The 17,315-nt window shown below is 44.5% G+C and overlaps 1 protein-coding gene across 1 annotated transcript in view; it reads right to left on the reverse strand.

Moving 5' to 3' along the window:
• Positions 1-17,315, reverse strand: part of LOC121288345 — an 85,662-nt gene that overhangs the window by 190 nt on the left and 68,157 nt on the right. The window contains exons 14-20 of the mRNA XM_041206899.1: positions 14,098-14,260; positions 13,152-13,301; positions 10,151-10,311; positions 5,905-6,078; positions 4,177-4,322; positions 2,615-2,798; positions 1,269-1,410 (exon numbers count right to left, since the gene is read on the reverse strand). Of these exons, the coding sequence (XP_041062833.1) occupies positions 1,269-1,410; positions 2,615-2,798; positions 4,177-4,322; positions 5,905-6,078; positions 10,151-10,311; positions 13,152-13,301; positions 14,098-14,260 (1,120 nt within the window). The remainder of the gene's footprint in view (positions 1-1,268; positions 1,411-2,614; positions 2,799-4,176; positions 4,323-5,904; positions 6,079-10,150; positions 10,312-13,151; positions 13,302-14,097; positions 14,261-17,315) is intronic.

Genomic DNA, 17,315 nt, shown 5'->3' on the forward strand with positions numbered 1-17,315 from the left:
AGAAGATACATTCAGAAAGTGCTCCAACACTTTGCTCAGCAAAGTGACGCAATCTTTTTAAAGTGACATTTTAAAGTTTATTTGGTAACCAATCGAATCAGCTGAGACTGGGGTTACACAAAGTTTTTCCAGGACGTTACCACTCAACTTTAACTTAGTTAAAAGTTTGATGAAAAGAAGTTTAAAAATTCAAGTTACAGTCCAACTTAGCTGTGGTTGAGGGTAGCACCCTTGCCTCTTGAGGTGGAAAGTTGTGAGTTCAAGGCCTGCTCCAGAGAATGACACCATAATGTACACTGACACTTCCAGTGCCTATTTCCCTTGGAGAGATATTAAAGCATGGTACGTACTCTCTCACACAAAAACAGAATATGCTGGAAAAACTCAGCAGCTCTGACAGCATCTGTGGAGAGAGAGAAAAACAAAGTTAATGTTTCGAGTCTGTAAACTTAACTTTGTTTTTCTCTCTCCACAGATGCTGTCAGACCTGCTGAGCTTTTCCAGCATTTTCTGTTTTTGTTTCAAATTTCCCGCATCTGCGGTATTTTGCTTTTATCGTATTTACTCTCTCAGTTCTCCTGTGCTCAATATTTATCCTTCGATCTACATCATAGAAATAAATTACCTGGTCATTATCAGATTGTTGTTTCTGGGATCTTTCTGTGTGCAAATTGCTGCCACGTTTTCAACATGACAACAGTGTCTCCACCTCATAAGTACTTCATTGGCTGTAAAGTGCTCTGAGAAGCCCTGAGATCATGAACGGTGCTATATAAGCACAAGTTTTTTTATTTAGTTACAGTTTCAGCTACAACTTTTAAATGGAACTCTAACAACCTTCTTTTTAACTTTTACTTTGTGTGAAAGTATAATGACTGCTGACTGTTTGTTGTTGGATGTGATTCACTGACCTGATTGGTTCCTGCTAATCACATGATTACTAATACCATGTGGTTAATTCAGAAAGCAAGTTGAAAGTCTGTGTTGGTGCATTCAAACATTTACATAGATACAATTCTAGTATGTATTTTATATATATACACACACATAGATTCAAAGTTATTTTAGAGCTTGTTGATGAAACCTGTATCTTGAGAGATCATATTCTCTAATACATTGAATTATTTTATTTAAGAAAACAAACCTAAGAAAATAATTGACGATGGATAATCCACAAACCGATGCAAATAAAATAATGTATCCAGATCTAGATAAAGGAAGACTATACAAAAAAGCGGTTTATTAAAATAATCCAATGTGTTTGTTACCTGCAGAGAAAGGCATGAAGGCATCTCTCTTCACAAACTTCCCCTCAGCGTCCAGAAAGTGAGATGGGTTGAACTCATTTGGCTTTTCCCATTGAGTTTTATCATATAATACGGAGGATAACAATGGAATCACTTGCATTCCCTTTAACACAAGAAAAGGCCCGAATGTGAAAATCTTAATCACAGATCTTAGGCTATTACCATTAGAGGCAATTGGCACCAGAAGAAGCTCAAAAGACATTGACGATAGCCCAAACACTGCAATGATGGCACTTCATGCAGCTGTAGGATGCATCAGTGGGATAGATGGTCATCTTCATTGCTTGGCCTGGCAGAACATATCTTTTACATCTTATGGAACTCAGCTGATAGATAATACATTTTACATTCACAAGCTACTCAAGGATGAGGAAGAGCATTCCATCCATTTTAGTTCATTCAACACAGGAGACTCTAAATTGTAGAATCCTACTCCACTTTAAATGATTCTAGGCTTTTTGCCTATATTACTCGATCTGGGAGTTTCTTCCACATTTGAATGAAGAATAACTGCCCGATATGAGTCCTAATTTTAATAATTTACTAATGTTAAACTGTGTGCCCTCATTCTGCCCTCACGATTTGAAGCAATATTCAAAATTTACCTTTTCTAGTCCCTTAACTATCTTTTAAATCTCTGTATGATCAGCTCTCAAATACCTGCCTTCAAGGCATAAACATTCAAGTTTCTCTAGCCTTTCCCATAAAATTGACATGATACCAGAGTGCAGTCGTACAGATCTTCTCTGCTTTGCTCTCTGTGCTTAAACACCTTGCCCATTGTTTCTCATGCAACACAGACACAGCACACAAGGTGAGACCTGACCAGAACTGTTAATCATGACCTCCTCTAACTTATGTTCCTCTGTATGTAGTTCAATATTCCACTGATTTTGTTCATTGCGGCTGTACTTTAGTTGAACATGTTCAACTTTGAGTCCATTAAAGGCTCTCAATTCCATCCTTACCTAGTTCAGCAACAATGAAGATGATTCAAGTTAGTTAATGCAGGACAACTTGAATAAAGCAAAACATGGTGCCATATGTTAAACACTAGGCATACAAAGGCGTGTTTGATCTATTTCCCACATTGATTATGCACATTGTAACACTGATATTTTATCTAAGATCCTTACCTTAATGAGTCTCAAAGTTTAAGTTTCCAATCTTAATAGGGATAGTCACACATTAATCATCTTTACATGTGGAAGTTTGGAATTAGCAGTTGAAAGATGTTAGAAATTACTTGTGAAGCACAGAACTGAAATATTACTTTGATATATTTGATCATTAGTTGAAAACTGTACCTTTGGAATAAAAAATCCTCTGAAGTGGGTATCCATGGTTGTTGCATGTGGAATATTCATTGGGATGATGTTAGCAAATCTTTGAATCTCATGCAAGACTGCATCAGTGTACGGCATTCTCTTCCGATCTTCCATTCTGGGCGTTCTCTCTGTTCCAATAACGCTTTCAATTTCCTCTTGAACACTTCCTTAAGGGAGAAACAGTTCAATTTCTATAATATTCCCAATCATGAAAGAATACAGCATCTTCAAAACATCCATATATTGGCTAACGTGTTAAGAGGGACCTGGTGGAGAATGTATATTTAAAGCTTTGTAATTCATAACTACTTCAGCAAGGTATTTTAGGATATCAATACTTTGTGAATTTACTCATGAATGGTGCTTTCATTTATTTAATCTTCTGTATTCTCTCATGATTGGACATATTTTGTTAATTGAAGTGTAATCATTATTGCAACGTAGAGAAACAGGGTAGCCCGTTTATACAAAGCAAGCAGAAGCAATGAGTTAAGTGACTAGTTAATCTATTTTTTTAAGTGATGCTGGTTTAGGAATAAATAATGGCCAGGACACGAGAAGAAACGGCTGCTTTTCTTTGAATAGTGTTATGGAATTGTTTATATCCACCTGAGAAGGCAGGCGTCAGATCCAAAAAGTGGCAAATCTGACAGTGCAACTCCCCCCTCAGTACAGCACTGAAGAATCAATCGACATAATGTGCCCATTAATTAGAATGATTGATAAAGTTGTCATATGGGCCCAATACCTATAGTAAATAAGCTTACCTCAACTGCTAGTTAGTTGTTCTATATTTTGAAAAGCAATGGGGGGAGTGTTATGAAGGTGACAGGAGGATGGGGGCAGTGTTGGCTGGAGATCTGGCGAGAGACCCATGCTGCCTTCACTTGGGAAAGCCCACCAATCAGGCAGTTGAGAGGTCACCGGTGGGCCTTTCACAGGAGCAGGACCCTACTGAGAACTGCCGGCCAATCAGAGGCCAGCAGCTCTTTTGCTACTGGGGAGGGTGTGGCAATAGTGGGAAATACACCCACCAATCAGGCCCGAGGTAAGTGATGGCGGGAGGGGTTTCACTGGGTGGAGGTCATGGTGGCTCTGAGTGGGCCACCCACTTCCTGATGCTGGGACCTCGATCAAGCATTTAGTGCCTTTGAATGAGAGGTTCTGCCCCAGGAGACTACAAGCAACCCACACACGTTTGCTTGTCATGCTCCCTGTGTGGCCACAGCCGTGCCTGCTGCCAGGTTAATACCGGTGGCCGTGTGAAGAGGCCCTTAATTGAGCGTTAAGTGCTCACTTAAAGACCTCAATCAGCAGTGAGATGGGCAGGCCGCCCACAGGCCTTCCCGCTATAGACTTAATCGGGGTGGAGGTGGGAAGGTGGCGGGGTCCCTGCTTACAAACCATCCCACCCGATGAAATACCCTCCCACCTCCAAACTGGCCATGGGGGGGAGCATAAATTATCACGCAATGTATCAATTTTGACAACGTTATATCTTACTCAGATAAATGCATTAATGAATAAATTAACATAAGCACTTACTTTGAATCTCGGGGTACTTTATCAGCAAGAGAATTGCCCAGCGCAGTGTGGAAGAAGAAGTATCTGTCCCAGCTGCAAACAAGTTTGTCACTGAAGTCACCAAATTGTTGTCATGGAAATAGGAATCTAGGTTCTTTGATTCCTTGAAAATAAAAATGACACAGCCTGAAACTAGTATCTTTTGGAAGCATTGGACTAGCCTTTTGTAGAGGAGAGCATGGAACGAGGAAAGGCCGTTAGTGAGTGGGGGGTGGTGGTGGTGGGGGGTGGTGGTGGGGTGGTTGGGGGGGTGGTGGTAGGGGGTAGTGGTGGTGTTGTGGGGGGTGGTGGTGGGAGGAGGGGGGTGGTGGGGGGGGGTGGGTGGGTGTTGGTGGTGGGGGGGGTTGGGGGGTGGTGATGTGTGGGGGGTGGTGGTGGGGGGGTTGGAGGTGTGGGGTGGTAGTGGGGAGTGGTGGTGGAGGGTGTGGGGGTGGGGGGTGGTAGGTGGGGTGTGGTGGTGGGGGTGGGTGGGGGTGGTGGTAGGGGGTGTGGCGTGGTGGTGGGGGTAGGGGGTGGTGGGTGGGGTGTGGTGGTGGGGTTGGTGGTGTGGGGATGGGGTGGTGGTGGGTGGGAGGGGTGGGGGGTGGTGATGGTGTTGTGGAGGGTGGTGATGGTGTTGTGGGGGGTGGTGGTGGGGTGGTTGGGGGGGTGGTGGTAGGGGGTGGTGGTGGTGTTGTGGGGGGTGGTGGTGGGAGGATGAGGGGTGGTGGTGGGGGGTGGGGGGTGGTGGTGGGTGGGGGTTGGTGGTGGGGGGGTTGGGGGGTGGTGATGTGTGGGGGTGGTGGTGGAGGGGGTTGGAGGTGTGGGGTGGTAGTGGGGGTGGTGGTGGGGGTGGGGGGTGGAGGGTGTGGGGGTGGGGGGTGGTAGGTGGGGTGTGGTGGTGGGGGCTGTGGCGTGGTGGTGGGGGTAGGGGGTGGTGGGTGGGGTGTGGTGGTGGGGGGTGGGTGGGGGGTGGTGGTGGGGGGGTGTGGCGTGGTGGTGGGGGTAGGGGGTGGTGGTGGGGTCGGTGGTGTGGGGATGGGGTGGTGGTGGGTGGGGGGGGTGGGGGGCTGGTGATGGTGTTGTGGAGGGTGGTGATGGTGTTGGGGGTGGTGGTGGGGGGATGGGGGGGGTGATGCATGGGTGGTGGTGGGCGGGGGGTGGTGATGGTGGTGCATGGGGGGTGCTGTGTGGGGAGTGGTAATGGTGGTGTGTGGGGGGTGGTATGTGGGGAGTGGTGGTGGGTGGGGGGTGGTGCATGGGGAGTGGTGGTTGGGGGTGGTGGTGGGGGGATGGGGTGGTGGGGTGGGTGAGAGAGGTGGTGGAGGGGATGGGGGGTGGTGGTGGGGGATGGGGTGGTGGGGTGGGTGAGAGAGGTGGTGGAGGGGATGGGGGGTGGTGGTGGCTGGGGGGTGGTGATGGGGGGGTGGTGGGGTGGGTGAGAGAGGTGGTGGAGGGGATGGGGGGTGGTGGTGGCTGGGGGCTGGTGATGGGGGGGTGGTGGGGTGGATGAGGGGCTGCTTGTTTTAATATAGTCATCTATCTAATCAGCAGGGTTGGGATCTTTGTGCAACATCTAGACTATCCAACAGCTGCTAGGCAATCCCACAAAGCTAATGGTGTTGTTTGGTTACAGTGATATAACGTCCATTGCTTTAATACACTTTATAGTGAGGATTGATCTTTTAAAAAAAAACCAATAATACCTCTTGCCGCTTTACCAGGAACGCATCAATTAAACTCCCTATATCATTCTCATTCAATGTTTTCTGATGTTCTTTGTAGAAATTCAGGATGAGCTGAACCATCTGTGTTCTGTTTTCAAAGATCTTCTTGTGAGTTCCAGGCAGAAAGCCCAGGAAAGGGAAAGCATTGTACAGCTGAGGAATAGAGAGCATGTTTATCTCCTCAATGGTCAGACAAATAAAGTTTGCGTGTGATGGAAAATGAACAGCCTAGGTAACTATTTTAAACATGTGAGGTTTTCCCACTAATTGATGTTAAAGGAATGTTTAAACTAAGGCAAATACTGTGAAATTTGGTGTAAAAGTAAAAAATGCAGATCAGTAACATCAGTGGAGAGGGGAAGATAGGGTTAACATTTCAGGTGAATGCACAGGAAGAAGTTAGAGATTTTGCAGTTTATAAGGAAGTACAGACCCTCCCTGTCCTCTCACTTTTTCCCTGACTATGAGGATGGAGAGGGCGAGGGTAGCAGGAGACTGGGGAGAGGTTTGGCTTGGTGGTTGAGGAAAAGTTGGGGGAAGGGGTGTGTGGCATCAGCTGAGCAGATGGTCTCTATCTTGGTGATGGAGAAACCAATGAGCTCCCCGCTCGTTGTAAGAAGTTGGGGGGGGGTGCGGGGGGGGTGGTGGTGGTGGTGGTGGTGGTGGTGGTGGTGGAGTGGTCAGTGAGGAAAGGTTTAAAGACTTGACTGTTAGTAGAAAGAAAAGGAGGCCCACTAAAAGTTGACGTAATGAAGCCAGATTTGGCAATGGATGGCGAATGCAGTTTGTCACCAGGTATGCTCAATTTTCTACGTCCGGCTGCACAAACCTGTGCCCGTTGAATTTGATAGATTGGAGAGGGGGTAGGGGTTGTACCAGGGTAACAAGAAGAATGGGAAATGGCAAAGGCTTTGCTGAACATGAGGACATCAACGGTGGAGGTGAGGGGGTGGTTAAACAAATGAACAGCTGCAGAGGAATTGTGCTGAATGTAGACTCAAAGTTAGACAATAGAGTTTAAATATGCTGTTTTAAATGACTTGTGTGGGGTTTAAATTAATTAGTAAAATTTACCTGACTTAGATTTTATTAACACAGCTTTGGGCATTGGTGTTTTATTAACGTAATTTCATTCTTAGCTTATCAACTGGAAATGTTTTAGCAATGGCTGACCCAGAAAGTCTGCAGAGTATTGGACCTAACAACAGTATATGGGATAATTTGCCATTTAAAATATTTAAACCCAAATCTAAATTCTATTATAAAAATCATAGAATAGAATCATAGAATGAAGGAAGCCATTTGGCTTGTCAGGTCCATGCCAGCTCTCTGTAAGAGTTACTCAGTTAGTCCCATTCCCTTTTCCCCATAGCTCTGGAAGCTTTTTCTCTTTAAATAATTACCCAATTGCCTTTTGAAAACTACAGTTGAATCTGCCTCCACCACACTTTAAATGTATTCTGGATCCTGGCCATTCATTGCGTAAAAAAAGTTTTTCCTCATGTCGCCATCACTTCTTTTGCCAATCACCTTGAATTGTTGCCCTCTGGCTCATGGCCCTTCTGCTAATGGGAACAGTTTCTCCCTGTGTACAAAAACAAAAACAGAAATACCTGGAAAAACTCAGCAGGTCTGGCAGCATCGGCAGAGGAGAGCACAGCTGACGTTTCGAGTCCTCATGACCCTTCAACAGAACCAAGTAAAAATAGGAAAGGGGTGAAATATAAGCTGGTTTAAGGGGGGTGGGTGTGGGTTGTTGGGATAAGCAGCCAATAATAGGTGGAGATAACCAAAAGCTGTCACATATAAAAGAACAAAGAGGTGTTGAAGGTGGTGATATTATCTAAAGGAATGTGCTAATTAAGAGTAGAAGACAGGACAGATAAGGTACAGATAGCTCTAGTGGGGGTGGGGGAATACTAAAAGGTAGAAATAAACAACGGGTGGAAATACATATAAAAATAATGGAAATAGGTGGGAAAAGAAAAATCTATTTAAATTATTGGAAAATAAAGTAGGGGGAAGAAATGGGAAGGGGGTGGGGATGGAGGAGAGAGTTCATGATCTGAAATTGTTGAACTCAATATTCAGTCCGGAAGGCTGTAAAGTGCCTAGTCGGAAGATGAGGTGCTGTTCCTCCAGTTTACGTTGAGCTTCACTGGAACAATGCAGCAAGCCAAGGACAGACATGTGGGCATGAGAGCAGGGTGGAGTGTTGAAATGGCAAGTGACAGGGAGGTCTGGGTAATGCTTGCGGACAGACCAAAGGTGTTCTGCAAAGCGGTCACCCAGTCTGCGTTTGGTCTCTCCAATGTAGAGGAAACCGCATTTGGAGCAGCGAATGCAGTAGACTAAGTTGAGGGAAGTGCAAGTGAAAAGCTGCTTTACTTGAAAGGAGTGTTTGGGCCCTTTGACGGTGAGGAGAGAGAAAGTGAAGGGGCAGGTGTTGCACCTTCTGCGGTTGCATGGGAAGGTGCCGTGGGATGGGGTTGAGCAGTAGGGGGTGATGGAGGAGTGGACCAGGGTGTCATGGAGGGAACGATCCCTACGGAATGCCGTTGGGGGGGTGGGGGGTGTGAAAGGAAGATGTGTTTGGTGGTGGCATCATGCTGGAGTTGCGGAAATGATCCCACCAGCCTCCGCATTCAAAGGATCATCCTCTGCCATTTCCACCAACTCCAGCATGATGCCACCACCAAACACATCTTCCCTACACCCCCCCACCACTCCCACCCCACCTGGCGGCATTCCGTAGGGATTGTTCCCTCCATGCTCCATGAAACCCTGGTCCACTCCTCCATCACCCCATACTCCTCAACCACATCCCACGGCACCCTCCTGTGCAACCACAGAAGATGCAACATCTGACTCTTTACTTCCCCTCTCCTCACCGTCAAAGGGACCAAACACTCCTTTCAAGTAAAGCAGCTTTTCACTTGCACTTCCCTCAACTTAGTCTACTGCATTAGTTGCTCCCAATGCGGTTTCCTTGACATTGGAGAGACCAAACGCAGACTGGGTGACCGCTTTGCAGAACACCTTCGGTCTGTCAGCAAGCATTACCCAGACCTCCCTGTCACTCGCCATTTCAACACTCCACACTGCTCTCATGCCCACATGTCTGTCCTTGGCTTGCTGCATTGTTCCAGTGAAGCTCAACGCAAACTGGAGGAACAGCACCTCATCTTCCGACTAGGCACTTTACAGCCTTCCGGACTGAATATTGGGAGTTCAACAATTTCAGATCATGAACTCTCTCCTTCATCCCCACCCCCTTCCCATTTCTTCCCCCTACTTTTTTTTCCAATAATTTAAATAGATTTTTCTTTTCCCACCTATTTCCATTATTTTTAAATGTATTTCCACCCATTGTTTATTTCTACCTTTTAGTATTCCCCCACTCCTACTAGAGCTATCTGTACCTTATCTGTCCTGTCTTCTACTCTTAATTAGCACATTCCTTTAGATAATATCACCACCTTCAACACCTCTTTGTTCTTTTGTCTGTGACAGCTTTTGGTTATCTCCACTGGCTGCTTGTCCCAAAAACCAACACTCCCCACCCCTTAAACCAGCTTATATTTCATTCCTTTCTTATTTTTACTTAGTTCTGTTGAAGGGTCATGAGGACTCGAAAAGTCAGCTGTCTGCTGCCGATGCTGCCAGACCTGCTGAGTTTTTCCAGGTATTTCTGTTTCTGTTTTTGTTTTGAATTTCCAGCATCCACAATTTTTTGCCTTTTTCTCCCTGTGTACTCTATCCGGGCCCCTCATGGTTTTGAACCACCAGTATCAAATCTCCTCTCAACCTTCTCTACTCAAAAGAGAACAGCCTCAGTTTCCCCAGTTAATCCTCATAACCGAAGTCTCTCGCCCCGGAACCATTCTCGTAAATCTTTTCTGCACCCTCTCTAGTGCTTTCACATCCTGCCTGAAGTGTGGTGCCCAGAATTAGACAGAGTACTTGAGTTAGGCTGAACGATTGTAGGTTCACCATAACTTCCTTGCTTTTGTACTCTATGCCCCTATCTTTAAAGCCCAGTACCCTGTGTGCCTCATTAACCACTTTCCCAACCCAGTCTTGACAAATGCAACAATTTGTGCGCAAATACCCCCAGGTCGCTGCTCCTGAAGCCCCTTTAGAATTGTATCCTTTATTTTATATTGCCTTTCCTTGTTCTTCTTACCAAAATATCACTTCAAATTTCTAATCATTGAATGTATACCTGGACTCTGGATGTCCCAAGTAGATTAAAATTTTCACGTATCAGCTTTGTTATAGTATGAAATATTTTGTCCTTGTAGTCAAACCGATCTCCAAAAACTATCGAACAGATGATGTTGGCCATGGCAGAGGTGACAGGCACAGTTGTATCAAAAGGCTGGCCTGCCAGCAAACACAGATCAACATGAAATTTAATGTTATTTTGAAAACAGAACGGTGATACATTTCAATTCCTTCTGATGTCTTAAACCTGTCACAGCTTCAGTTCCTCTGATGATCCAGTTTCTAAGTCACATAGTAAGGTCCCATAACAAAAACAGAATTACCTGGAAAAACTCAGCAGGTCTGGCAGCATCGGCGGAGAAGAAAAGAGTTGACGTTTCGAGTCCTCATGACCCTTTGGGGCCATAATGGTCTTTGCCAGAACAGAATAAAAAAGGAAAGAAAGAACTTGCATATATATCAAACCTTTCACAAGCTCAGGACGCCCCAATGTGCTTTGCAGCCATGGAAATCCATTTTGAACTTCAGTGTTGTGTCATGAATCACTGGGGATGGTGTACGGTAATATCAAGCCCCAATGTACCCCAGGCTGTGACAAATGTGAAAAGTTTGATCAAACCACTAGACTGCCCCAATTCTACCTGTTTAATTTAGGTTAACAGAATACAAGCACCAGGTTTGTAAACTTAATAAGTAAATAATTGTTTATTGAATAAACTGTCGTTAACCAGTGGCAAAAGAAAAGAAATTAGCAGTTCATATTTCTATCATTATAACATAAACTCTACCCCTTCTTAAATCCCTATACACACACTACAAGACACATAAGATACACAAAACTATGGATTTTAAGGGTGGGATAAAACAGTCCAATATCATCAACCTGAAGTACAGGATTCGATGGGTTGATTTTGATTGATGTCTTTCAAATTCCTTTCAGTTCTTGTTGATGACACGAGATGGTCTTCCAGTACTCTCAGTATTTAGTCCATTGGCTGAGAACTTGCTTTTCAATGTCTCTAACAGTGGTTTTCCCCTTTTGCTTTTTACAGGGATTTCCACAGAGAGAGAGAGAACAGATTACAGAGATGTGAGGAAAAGAGATTTTTGATGTTTTCTCTTTGCAGGCTCAGAGCTTTTAGCTGCACTGCTTGTCACACAAATCCTGGACACCTGGTCAGGAGCCATTAAAATGCTGTTGTCAGGCAGCTCCCTTGGTCCAGGACTTCTTTCCGGCACCATCCTGTCTTTCATGGCAGGCTCTGCTCCAGGAATGCAACATTGTATATTTCTCTCATCCTGTTCCAGTGGATATAACCTTTAAACTGCAGCCATTGTAATTTTAATTCACAGTCCAACAGAAAAATAAAAAGATGTATGTTCTTTACAATAGTCCAACAGAAATAAAAAAAAAATTGTTCTTTACCGTTGCAAAGTTATGAAATGTGGCAGCTAAATTGTTCACAGTAAGCTTCCAAAAACAACAATGAGATCATTTTTTAAATACGTTTAAGGGATGTGGGCATCACTGGCCCGGTCAGCATTTATTGCCCATCCCTACTTGCCCTTGAGAAGGTGGTGGTGAGCTGCCTTCTTGAATCACTGTAGTCCATGTGGTGTAGATGCACCAATAGTGCTGTCAGAGAGGGACCTCCAGGATTTTGACCCAGCGACAATGAAGGAATGGCGATATATTTCCAAGTGTATGGTTTGGAGGGGAACTTCCAGGTGGTTGTGTTCCCATTGGTCTGCCGCCCTTCTCCTTCTAGATGATAGAGGTCGTGGGTTTGAAAGGTGCTGTCTAAGGAGGCTTGGTGAGTTTGTGCTGTGCGTCTTGTGGTTGGTACACACTGCAGCCACTGTGCGTTGGTGGTGGATAGGATGCCAATCAAGTGAGCTGCTTTGTCCTGGATGGTGTCGAGCTTCTTGAGTGTTGTGGTAGCTGCACTCATCCAGGAAAGTGTAGAGTATTCCATCACACTTCTGACTTGTGCTTTGTAGATGGTGGACAGACTTTGGGGAGTCAGGAGGTGAGTTACTTGCCTCAGAATTCCCAGCCTCTGGCCTGCTCTTGTGGCCATAGTATTTATTTAGTTCGTCCAGTTCGGTTTCTGGTAAATGGTAACCCCTCCAGGATATAGATAATGTGGGGATTTAGTGATAGTAATGCCATTGAATGTCAAGGGGGGATGGTCAGATTATCTCTTGCTGGAGATGGTCATTGCCTTACACCTGACCAGATCATCTGTTTTAGTGATGTTGGTTGTGGGATAAATATTAATTGCGGCACCAGGAAGAACTCCCCTGCTCCTCAATTTAGTGCCATGATTGACTTGACTTCAGCAATCCTAAGTAAGGGAGGGGAAATTCAGCCAGGGCACCTGCTCCTGATCACCTTCTAGAAATACACAGAACTAGAATTGCATAAAGCATACAGTACAGAAATGGGCTATTGAGCCAACTGGTCTATGCAATGTTTGTGCCTCTCTTCACCTAACTCTATAAGCATATCCTAATGTTCATTTTTCCCTTGTGTTTACATAGCTTCCTCTTAAAGGCATCTATGCTATTCCCTTTAACCACTCCTTGTGTAACAAATTTCACATTCTCACCACTCACTGAGTGAAGAAGTTTCTTCTGAATTCCCTGATGGATTTAATGACTACCTTATATTTATGTTCCCTAGTTCTAGACACCACCACAAGTGCAACATCATTTGCATTGTAAAATGATTTCTGTCCGAAAATGAGATTGGATAGGTGCTAGATGAGGACAGAATCAAGCTCAGAGACAGTTAAGCATGTATTTCAGTCCATCATCCAGAGTGCCCAAGGCTGTATGACAATGGCCTCCACCAGGCAGACACTCCAGTGGCCAGAATGTTAACAACATGAAGTAAAACCCACAAATGAAACAGCACTGAATGTTTCTGCAGAAGTCATATAAGCAAGTTGTACCAACAAATCCATCAGAATATAATCATGGAATTAAACTCTAACCTTGGTGAGATTGAAATTCTTGCACCAAAAACTTGGCTTCCTCTGTAATTTTGTCTTCAATTGTCTTCTTGCCCATTCCAAAATTACGTAGCGTCATTAAAGCGAATCTTCGCATCTGTTTCCATGACTCCCCATGTCCAAAAGAAATACCTAGAATGTACACCAAACGGAAGATAACTAACTTTGTTTCCAATGCATCCAAGGACAAAGTGGGAAACATTGGGGTTTTAATATACTAATTGCACCCTTCATTTATTTCAATGGTTTCAAATTTGTTGCTCTGACATAGTGATTTACATAGAATTACATAGATCGAAGCCATTCAGCCAACAGCTCTATGCAGTAATAAAAACAGAAAATGCAGGAAAAACTCAGCATAAGGGGTCAAACGGACTCAAAATGTTAATTCTGTTTCTCTCTCCACAGATGCTGCCAGACCTGCTGAGTTTCTGCAACATTTTCTGTTTTTAATTTCAGATTTCCAGCATCCGCAGTAATTTGCTTTTAACTTAGGTCTATGCAGTGCTTGTGCCCCTCCTCACCTAACCCCACCAGCATATCCTTCTATTCCTCTCTTTCTCGTGTTTATCCAGCTTCCCCTTAAATTCATCTGTGCTATTCACCTCGACCACTCGCAAGCTCCACAATTCTAACCACTCTCTGGGTAAAAACATTTTTCCTGAATTCCGTGATGGATTTATTAGTGGCTAGTTTATATTTATGACCCCGAGTTCTGGACTCCCCCACAAGTGGAAACATCTTTTTACTGACTTTGCTCTGTGCTACCATCCCCGTAGTAGCAGGCTCACTGCTCTAGTTTTTCTTAATGGAGCCCTAGCTCACCGTTGTAACTGGTGTGCTAAGCCTGCGATTGAAATATCTTATTTGTTTTGTTAACAAGTAATTACCATATCAATGACACAGAAGGAAGTGAAGAGCTGATTACCATAACCGTTCGCCTGCATTTCCAACACTGGGATCTTTGCTCTCTCTGCAAATTCGTCCGCATGGTCTACAAGGGCTTCTTTCACTGTTTCATACCCTGTGAGCACCACCACTTTTTCCAGTCCCAGCTGAATGGTAAACACAGAGCCATACTGGTCTGATAACTGAAATTGGACCAGAAAATCCTATCAATACAATTATATTCATAAAGAGGGGGAGAATGGGGATGGTGGGGGAGGGGTGATAAAATTGGACACAGTTGGGGACCCAAAAGAAATCAATTGCCCATTAGTCGCCCCATTCAGTTCCATTGACTTCAGGAGAACTCGTATATCGATGGGCAAATGCAAATTCACCTGTTTTGCGTCCCATTCCCTTGTCCGGTTTTACCCTCAGGGCTTCTGAGATGATTCAAAGGGTCCCGGAGAGTGTTATTAAGCTTTCAAGAGACAACAGAAAGTTGCACAGAAGTTGTGATGAGCCTTCGAAGCAGTTCTGTACCAACAGAAAGTGTTACGAGGACACATTCCACCATGAGGAAATGTTGAGTTGAATCGAACACATGTAAAGCATATCACAGTTCTCAGTTACTAAAGGCGAAATCTCTGAAACCAGACAGTACAAGTAACAGTGTGCTGTACAAGGAGTTAACATTTCATTATGTAGGATTTTATAGGAAATTCAGCATAGAAAGTCTATTCGGCCCAACTAGCCCATGCCAGCATTTATGCTTTGTTCGAGCCTTCTGCTGTCTTTCCTCATCTCAATTTTTTATCAGCATAGCCCTCTTTTCCTTGCAACCTCTGCTAGCTAGTCTCTGCTTAACTGCGTCTATACTATTCACTTTAACCACTCTCTGTGGTAGCAAATTCCACATCCTCACCACTCTTTGAGCAAAGAGGTTTCTTCTCAATTCCCTGTTGGATTTCTCGGTGACTATCTTATATTGATGGCCTTGAATTTTGCTCTTCCACACAAGTGGAAACATTCTGTCTGTGTCTACCCTGTCAAAACCTTTCATAATTAGAAAGCTCTTTATTAGGTCACCAAGCCCTGGGATTTGAGGGGGGTGGGGGGTGGTGGTGGTAGGTGGGTGGTGGGGTGAGTGGTGGTGAGGATGGGGGATGGGGTGGTGGGAGGGGGAGTGGTTGGGGGGGTGGTTGGCAGGGTGGGGGTTATTGGGGGCTGGTGGTGGGGGTGGGTTGGGGGGTGTTGCGGGTGTGGGTGGTGGATGCGGTGGATGCAGGCTGGGGTCAGGCCAGCTGACCCAGGAAAGAGGTCAGAGGCAGCCACAGGGGCTGCTGGATGTGGAGGGGGGCTGTTTAAAGTTCCACTGTGGTGCTATGGGACTTCATCCAAGTTTAAACAGAGCAGAAAGGCCCTCCTGCCCTCACCACTCACCCTCCTGCCCCCCACCCATACCCATGGCCCCTTATGCCATGCCAAGCTATGTCCCCCCATCCACCCCCAAGGTTCCTCATGTACTCTATGCCAAGTAATGGTACCCTACCCATCCCCCATGGCCCCTTATCCCCCATGCCAAGCTATGCCCCTCATGCCCTCAAGCCTGAGGTCTCAGAAAACCATTACTCTTGTTGAAACACCAGAGCCCCAGGGAAAATATTACTTGGCTAACAGCTCTGGCTGACTGATCTCTGCTGTAAATTTCACACTGTTTATTTACACAAGGTTAAGTGGTTTCAAGGGCTTGCGGTTTCTGTTTATGATACTATAAAGGGTCCGGAAAAATGACACTTTTATTGCCCTGTGGTGAAATGATTTTTTTTAACATAGTGGAAAGTAATGAAGGAATGAATTACTGTGTTTTTAAAGCTTTTTTTTACACACCCTACTGTCACAATAGAGTTCATTGATTCTTTACTGTATAGTGGGTTAATGGGCATGGAAGTGCCATAACTTGGCCGAGGGGGCATGAGGGGCCTTAGGGGGTGGGTGGAATGCCATACCTTGGCCTATGGGGCATGAGGGGTCATAGGGGGTGGGTGGGGACTTTATCTTGGCATGGGAGGCATGAGGAGGATCCTTTGAACTCATTTTTTAAAAGGCCCCTTCATGCAGATTAAGGCTCATGACTCCTCTGAGGGGCTGTGAACCACGGCTCTCTAAAAACCTGGCCCGACTCCATGAAAATGCAGAGGGATAGGACATGCCTATCTCCTCAATAGAGTTGGCCAGGAAGGGAGTGCTGAATGCAGGCTTTTGACAGGAACCAGCCCACACCCTTTAAAGGCATCCCAAAAATCAGACAGCCCAGGAATGGGGTCAGAAATCGGGAACTGCCCACCATTTTTAAAGGTCTCCCAAGCCATCCCGACTTGATGAAAAGCCAGTAGTATTCAACCTATTAAAAATAAGAGGACATTTTATATTCTAATTCTAAAAGAATGGTTGAATGCTGAACATTTCAATGACATACTGAATATGAAGACGAGTCAATTTGATTATTCCAAAGTCTTCTAAGCTTATAATTTGTTCAGTGGCTATTTCATCTGGGCCTTTGGCTTTACTGTTTTTATTCTTATTTATTGCTGTTCTTATTTAATCTTTCATGATCTTTGGGCCACCTATGTTTTCTGTTGGCTTTTCTTCTTGTCTGTTGTCCTCAAATAAGCCTTGTCCGTATTCAGTCCATCTCGAAGTACTTGGTCATTTTCCATGATAACTTCCCTATGTTTCCCTTTGATGTATCTGCCAGATGTACACCCAAATTTTCCTGTGATTTCCCTAATGTTATTACGAATTGTTCTTGAGTCACTGTTTTTACATTTTTCTATTCCTTCACATTTTTAACAATTAAGGAAAACATGGATGGTCCAAAGATCATGAAATACAAAGTAAGAACAGCAATAAATAAGATGAAAAACAATAAAGCCAAAAGCCCAGATGAAATAGTCACCAAACAAATTAAAAGTATAGAAGGCTTAGGAATAGACAAACTGACTCTTGTCTTTAATGAAGTTTACGGCACAGGAGAAATCCCAGAAGACTAAAATAACCAATATTTATTACACTCACTAAAAAGCCTGGAGCAATTGAATGAGAATTCCATCACACTTTCTGGCTGGTGAGTCACATTACTAAGATTCTTCTTTGAGCACTGATAAATAGGGCCAGGAGCAAGATAAAGCCAGAAATTTCAGCTCTTCAGTGTGATTTTGTAGACAATACGGGACAAGAAATGCTATCTTCATGGCACAC

The sequence above is a fragment of the Carcharodon carcharias genome, chromosome 15 (assembly GCF_017639515.1).
Source record: "Carcharodon carcharias isolate sCarCar2 chromosome 15, sCarCar2.pri, whole genome shotgun sequence".
Classification (NCBI taxonomy): Eukaryota; Metazoa; Chordata; class Chondrichthyes; order Lamniformes; family Lamnidae; genus Carcharodon; species Carcharodon carcharias.